General features: G+C 36.0%; 1 protein-coding gene across 1 annotated transcript; it reads right to left on the bottom strand.

The window, feature by feature from the left end:
* Nucleotides 1-510: 510 nt before the first annotated feature.
* Nucleotides 511-5,407, bottom strand: LOC142194899 (gastricsin-like). The gene is made up of 9 exons (XM_075264333.1): nucleotides 5,322-5,407; nucleotides 3,400-3,535; nucleotides 3,165-3,282; nucleotides 2,550-2,668; nucleotides 1,857-2,056; nucleotides 1,644-1,766; nucleotides 1,362-1,509; nucleotides 880-978; nucleotides 511-785 (listed from the first exon to the last, which is right to left on the bottom strand). The coding sequence occupies exons 1-9, from the start codon at nucleotides 5,375-5,377 to the stop codon at nucleotides 633-635; spliced, it is 1,152 nt and encodes a 383-aa protein (XP_075120434.1). The 5' UTR covers nucleotides 5,378-5,407; the 3' UTR covers nucleotides 511-632.
* Between the last annotated feature and the right edge of the window lie 2,584 nt (nucleotides 5,408-7,991).

The raw sequence follows: 7,991 nt of genomic DNA on the forward strand, positions 1-7,991 counted from the left end.
AGGGGTATTTTGGCTACCTTATAATTGGGAAGTGTTTTGAGTTGTAGTGGCAGGAGGTGCTAAGTGGTGCTTGGATTTGCACACTATAGGACAAAGTAGAATTGATTACTTTAAGTACTCAGCTGGTTTGTAAAGCTGGTAACATTATGGAATCACTAACTGTAATAGTTCTGGTAGGGAAAAGGATGGCATGGTGGAAAGATTATATATTCTTCTGTTCTATTTGTATAATCTTCTACACCACTTGATGCCTTGCCAAATGCTTTGCTATTTTGTTGATCAGCACCAATTGTGAACCTAAAATCAGTCCATGTAAGAGGACTCTAAGTCACAAAGATACATTCATGACATCAAATTTAACAGTCAATAATAAGATTGTAGTTTTAATGGATTCTTATAAAATCTCGTGCACCTAGAAACTCAGTGCTTTCAAGATGTACTGTAAAAGTAACTTAAGTATTAAGGATATCCACAGATAAGAGAATCATTAAAAAACACACCAGTCAAATTGAGTTAAGCTAATTTTATTGATGGCACGTCAAACAACTAAATTGTACCAATTCTGAATAATGACTTTTATTGATGTATTACTAGGCAAATCAAGCACATTGATGACATGTAGGTCAAGATGTTTAAGCAGCAGTAGCAAAACCAACTTGATTGTTGCCCAGATCATATACAGAGTAGTATTCCCTAAGGAAGACATCACCAAGGATCCATAGTGGTTGTCCATTCTGAGATGGCAGGTAAGTTGGCATAATACCAATGGTGCAGTATCCATTGCTCTAAATATATAAAAACAAAAAAATATAATATTAATAATACTATTTGATTTTGCAATATAGACAAAAAGAAGTGTGTTTTAGGAAAGAAAACTACCTGAAGAACGTAGGCAGATGGTGGAAGTGGGAAAGATACTCCACTAATGGTGAAGCTAATGGTTGGGAGGCTCTGAATGTTACCACAGCTCACGGCATACTATAAGGAGAAATGAAATGACATTTATCAATTATTACATTACATTTATTACAGAAAATCCACACATGCACAGTATTAAATAAATATATATATATATATATATATATATATATATATATATATATATAATGAATGCAATCTCTGTGAGAACACAAATGGTGTACATCTATACACATCCTATATTTTCACTAGAATTTTTTCATTTTATTTTTTCAATTTAACTTGGTTCTGATATATTATATATTATTGAGATTGGTTTTAGTGTTGTATATATGTACTGAGATTGGTTCTGGGACAGCGGGGTACCATTTCACTTTTTGCTTCAGGTAGCAGGCTAAATTCACCCCGCCAACATGTCATCTCCAGATACATAAACATCTTACCTGTCCATTCTGATCTTGTTGTGCACCAATGCTTTGCATAAGAGAGGAGAAGACTTGTTGAGGAGCAGTCAGCAGGGAGGTTCCAGTGTCTACAATACCTTGACATCCTTGACTACACCATCCAGTAGCTTGTCCACTGATGGAGAATCTAAAGGAGATACATTCAGCTAGTTAGTAGTTATTTAACTATTTAAAGTACAGTCATTTTTGTTTTTAACAATGTGCATATTGGAAAATGTAGAGAACACATTTGTGAATTAACCTCCAGGGTTGAGTACCTACCCTTGGATTCCAATTTGCCAGTATGTTTCAGAAGTGACAGGAGTCCAGTAGATTTGTCCTTGGTAGTAGTTTTGATCAACTCCTCCAAAAGCTACTTCTCCACCATTCTGACTGTTTTCCTGTCTGCAAATAGAAGACAATGCAAGTGACATTATGTTCAGGTTATTCATCACACCACAGACTAACCAAACACCAAATCACATATGATCTTACCCACTAAGGTAGAAACCAAACATAGGTTGGTTGATGAGATTCTGTTGGATCATTCCCTGCATCACAGTGGTGGCGCCTCCCACAGCAATAGATGGATAAGCCAGACCCAGGATGCCATCAAACTGAGCATACACAAAATTGGTTCCAGGCTCTGTTACACTCAAGCCAAATTCTTGCTGGGAAATGGCTATATTTTGGATCTATGAAAAAGCAAATAAAGCGATGATATTTAGTAACTGTTATCAGGAAATGTGTAGTTTAAGTGTTATTCTCTTATGAAGAACTGCAGTAAGATAGAAATTTGAAGAGTCATAAAAATGGTATTGTCATGGTTTAGAATAGCAAAATACATCTGGGAATCCAGGAGTGACAGGTTCATTACATTATACCCTGCCTGGTGGAACAAAGCTTTTCCATCAATTAAAAACATTGTAAAATTACAGATGGGTACAGGCATGTAATAGAACTATTGAATGTAATGGACAGATTGGCTATAGGACACTGATCCTGCTAGTGTTTTATTACCAGCATTGTAAAAGACAGATAATAACATAGTGCAAACCAGTTTCTAATAGTGAAGACCTAGTATGCAGTTAAAATTTGATGTAGATTGTGTAAAATTTCGATATCCACCTCTATATTGTTTAATTACTTTTTTGCTATTATACAGATTTAAACGGAGGTGTGACATACGCTGACGGTGTCATATCCCAGGATTCCAGTCAAGCTGCCAGTTCCGTATTGCAAAGAAAACTGCTGGTTGTTTGAAGAATATGTGGAAGACTGACTTGGGTTGAACAGAGGGTGATTTGCTAAAATAAATACATAAAATAATAGATTACTAATTCTGTTGAATAACATTTATTTTGGGGTCACTGAAAAATGCTTACTAGTCGTTATTAACCCTTTCATACACATGGAGTTACATTAGGGTGATTGGAGGGGCTCAGAAGCTATGTGCTCACTGCAGGAGCTTAGCAGTGACTGATAACAGGACTGCTTCATGTAAATTTGTGACGCTAACATAATAGTGTCATTGATGACGGCAAACTGAAAAGCTGCATATTAGATTGCTCTAGCCACTATTTATAGGGGAGTGTGACTCCATTTCCTGGAATTGTCTTGTATCTTAACCACAGACACAAATATAGAAATATTTTTGTAGATTATATAGTGAGAAAAGACACTTTTTAACAGTGCATTTTGCAGTGTCCATTCAAAGTTTTCATCAGGAGGATTGTCCAGGAGTAGTTCCTATAGGTGCCTAGGTTAAACATGAATATACATTATAGATATACAGTTACTTACTGCATGCCTGACTCTGACAGTAGGTGGAAGCTACCCACAAGTTAGAAGATCCAGTATCAAAGAGAACCAAGAAGTTTTGGGGTGGTGTACCAATGCTGATTTCTCCATAGTATGACATCTATCCACAAAAGAAAAAAAAGAGTAATGCCATTTGTGATAATCTCTTTATCTATATCTAATTCTACTGGTCCTTAAGAACCTACAGCCAAGTTAATATTACAAGTTAACAACTTACATCCATATAGTTTGCCAATGGTTCATAGGCAGTGGCAAACTGGTTGTAGAACTTTGAAGCTGGATCAGCTGTTGGGGCTTTGATGCCATGCTCTCTCATCACCTCTCTCATGGACTTGAACCTCTTCAGAGGGACTCTGAAAAGAACATTTTGCATGTGATAAACTAAAAACTGCAGGTTTACACTTTAACTTTAGAAGTTATTAGTTATGTAGTGATCTATTATCTTAAAGGGGTATCTCATTCTCTGTGAGAGTTACAGAAACAGCATAACACAGCCACATTCCTCTTTCTGTATCTCCCAATGTAGTGGTTAGGATATAGAGCTGTCTATTCATTACTAGATGAGATGAAAATGATCCTTAAAAAAAAAAAAAAAAAATTGGGAAAAACACGTAACATAATGTGCAAATTTTCAATAATTCTTCCTCTAGAAAATGATGAAAAAGTTATCTCCACTGGCAATTTTATATGAGTTCAGCTAATCCCAATTGGTCAGTGCCCACAATTTTATATTTGCGACACAATCCATTTAAGGTCTTGAAGATGGATTTCTTTATATGACTGAGGACCTATTTAGTGTCACTCGAGTCTCGACCTTTCTTTTACCCCTATATCCAATTACTTGCATGTCCATGGCAGCTCCACCTAAAATCACCTCGAGAATCCACACTTTACTTACCAGGAAATATGAAAAAGCTTTACTGTTGCCCAAATTCACTCTTGGACACTTTAATTCCCTACTAATTGTCTTCCCATCACCTATCTCTCTCTTTTTCAATCTACAAGAATGCTGCAGCCAGACTCTAAACCCTACACTGTCACCACCGTTCATCATCTATAAAGTTCTCCATAGCGTTGTTCTTCACTACATCTCTATCTACCAGCTATTCATCCTACCAGTTATCTAATACTAGTATCCTCTATAATCTGAGAACTCTCCTGAGTTGCACCAGTTCTCTGGAATGCACTGCCCTTTACAATCAGATTAATACCCAACTTTCACATCTCTTCAGACAAGCCTATCACATTTGCTCATCTAATTCTACTGTACTTACCTCTTCCCAAACTAGCCTGCTCTGCTCACCCTACACCCCCTGTAGTACCCCACGGGTTATGATGTAACCCTGTATGCCCAAGCACTTTGGATCTGTATATAACTGGCTCATGCAGGTTCATTCTGTATTTATTTATCTCATAAATATGGTTGAAGCATTACATAGTCACTTTCACTTCTCGTGTCACACAAGAGTATTTATTACTCTGTAATGTCTCATTTTGTCTGTAAATGAACCTTGTGATTTATAAAAGGCTATAGGACATGTTGACGCCTTATAAATATATTTCAAATATACAGTATATTATTTGTATTTATGATATATGGCAATGTTGTCTCAAATTAATTTACCACTAAAATTGCCATATTCATTGTTAATAGAGTAAGGCTAAGGCCACACATTGCCAAAACATAGCTTTTTCAGATTTTTCTGGGGTTTTTTTTGAGCCAAAGCCAAGAATAGCCACAGAAGGAATAGGCAATATATAGGAGGCTCCTATACTTCCACCATCTGCTCAATCTACTTTTGGCTTTGGCTCAATAAAACGGAGCAAAATCTGCAACAAAAAGAGCTGTGTTTCCACAATGTGAGCCTCAGCCAAAATGGTATTAAAAAATAGAAATATTTTCAATTAGCTATGCAATGTGTTTAATAAGTTTCTAATGAACTTTGATGTGTCTTTTTGCGCCAGAACATTCATAATATAGTATAATTTAAAGATGAAGAAAGTTATAACACATATACAATATTTGGCTTAAGTGATAGACTCTATGCCATTTTTTGGTTTATATAATTTTAGTACTGTTTGTACATGAAAAAATAGATAAAACTCTATAAGTTATTAAAGTATCAAGCATTTACTTACTTAACAAGCCCCTCTGAGAGGTGGAGGCAAATGAAGGCAAGAATTAGACACTTCATATTTGTGGTTAGACTTCCACTTGTGTGTAGACATGCCTACTTACCACTGCTTTATATACGCACAGAATGTTTACTTTCTTATCCATAAAACGCTTTATCATAATGTCAATGTCATTATGTTTCGCTTATCAATTATTTTAGGCTTTTAAGTCCTTTCATCTCATTCAGATAACAAAAGTTCTCAAGTTCATGGATTTTTTTGAAAACAAATTGGAAAAATAGAATTTGAATCCGATTCAATTCCGAGCCTAGTATGGCAATTCTGCGATTTCTTTTTTAATTTCCAACATTTAACTTTATTTTATGGGTCAGTGGGGATTATTTATCAAATGAGCCTTTTTTTCGCAGAAATTTTATGCAGTTGCACCCTATCAATTTCTGTTGTGATTTACTAAGTTGATAAATAACATGCACATGTCCTTGCCATGTTTTTTGCGCCTTTTTTTTTTTTTTTTTTTTTTTTGCGCGTACATAATAAATAAGGTGCAGAAACAGAACAGATTGGTATTTAACCCCTTCTTGATGCCAGACGTTTAACTATGGCGGCATTAACCCCTCCGGCGCCTTGGTAAAAGCTGGCCGAGGCGCCATTTTCCCGGAAGAGCGTGGGAGATGGCATTTTCCTGGGTCCGGGATCGCATTGCCATGACAGCAAGGAGCCTTGTGAAGGCTCCCTGGCCTATCATTCACTGGCTTCTATTGCAGGCTACTCTAAGCTCTGGTATTTTGTAATGCATTGCAATGCATTAGCATTGTTATGCATTGCATTAGTGATCAAACCCCCCTGGGGTTCAAGATCCCCAGGGGGTCTAATAAATGCATAAAAAATTATTTAAAAAAAAAAAAAATTTAAGTAAAAAAGATATAAGAAAATAATAAAAAAATAATAAAAATTCACTGAAATCACTGAAATGTGTGGAAAAATATTATAAAACTTAACCTTTATTAAGGTATATGTTAAATATTAGGCTCAATACTAAGTCCCACACTGGAGACATTAATATAAATTCTTTGCTATAAGCAATACTGTATTTACAGGCAATGATAAAAGTGTGCTAATAAATGATAGTTATTCCTTGTAAAGTAGGAATAAGGGTGGTTAAAGGTACCTGCAATATTGACATATGCAAAGCCCCCCAATATCATGTGGTGGTTTCTTAAACATATCTATCTATCTATCTATCTATCTATCTATCTATCTATCTATCTATCTATCTATCTATCCTCATGGTCATGCAGTCCAGGGTGCATATACCCCATAAAGCTCTACTAATCTAATTTTGATCTCAACCATCCTATTGCTACACTGTGTTGCTGTGCCCTAACTAAAGCTCCTTCCCTGGTTGGATAACATACAGTCAGGGTAATAATAGTTCCAATAGCAAATTTTGCCATATGTTCACTGGTAGGATCTGGACAATTGCATTTATGGCTGCTGCAAAAACAGTACCAGCAAAATGAATAAGATGTTGTGCAATCTCATCCATACATTGCAGAAAAGCACTGTGGAAATGCTGTATATTCTATAATGTAAACCTTTTTGAAAAACACTTAACTTTTACATATAGAAATGCTGCATTATTCCCATAGAAATATGTAGGTGGCAGTGAAACAAGCTAGGTTTCCTAATTTATTTTTTTATTTCATTTTATTTATTTAGTAAACACATATATAAATATATGTATATGTATATATATATATATATATATATATATATATACACACACACACACACACACTGATCAGTATAACAGGTAGAATATATTTGACGATTAAACTAAAATATAACTTTATTTGAAACTATATCATTAAAACACAGCTCTACGCATTTCCCCTGCGTACCCACAGGTTCATCAGGAGCTAAATAAAGTCCCTAGTAGTCGTCGGCTACTCTAAAGTACTGGGGCACACCATTAATGCCCTAGGAACTGTGATTTTTACCGCACATAGTTATCAGTGCTTTTTGTACAGAATAGAAGTGCATCACCATGAGTAGGGACCTTATTTAGCTCCTGATGAACCTGTGGGTACGCAGGGGAAACGCGTAGAGCTGTCTGAACTAGCAGAGATCAGGATGTGGGAGCCTTAATTTTTTTTGTGGGGGGCTCTTAGTGTTCCTTGGAGGGCTGCTTCGCTTAATTATACAAAGGGGCCAATGTTAATTGCTTGGTCCTTGTAGCTTTGAATTACATTCTGATCCGTTGTTTCGCTATGCTATGATTAGATAGAATGTTCTATTATTACTAGCACTGCATAGTGGTCTGGACTGGTGACTAGTGATCATTGCTTGTGTCCAGGTTCCCCATGATGAATATATATTTAAACGGGCCAGAATATGGATGGTATAGGATAGAGCTGACAATAGGTGGCCTCTAGATGTGGGGTACATTATATATTCTAACCCACCAATGTGGCTACCCGACAGCATTGCATAAATACCTAACTGTCGTTTATGCTACTGATGGGTGACTGATAAAATGATATGGCTGTATTTAGCACTATTTTAATGCAATTTTTAGGGTTGGTGACCTATCTATATCGCTCCCTATGCAATTCTTTTTTTGATCCGTAATTCCTTTGTCAGGGGGTTTGAATTACACACTCTGCAGGAGGT

This window comes from Leptodactylus fuscus, chromosome 2, assembly GCF_031893055.1.
Source record: "Leptodactylus fuscus isolate aLepFus1 chromosome 2, aLepFus1.hap2, whole genome shotgun sequence".
Taxonomy (NCBI): Eukaryota; Metazoa; Chordata; class Amphibia; order Anura; family Leptodactylidae; genus Leptodactylus; species Leptodactylus fuscus.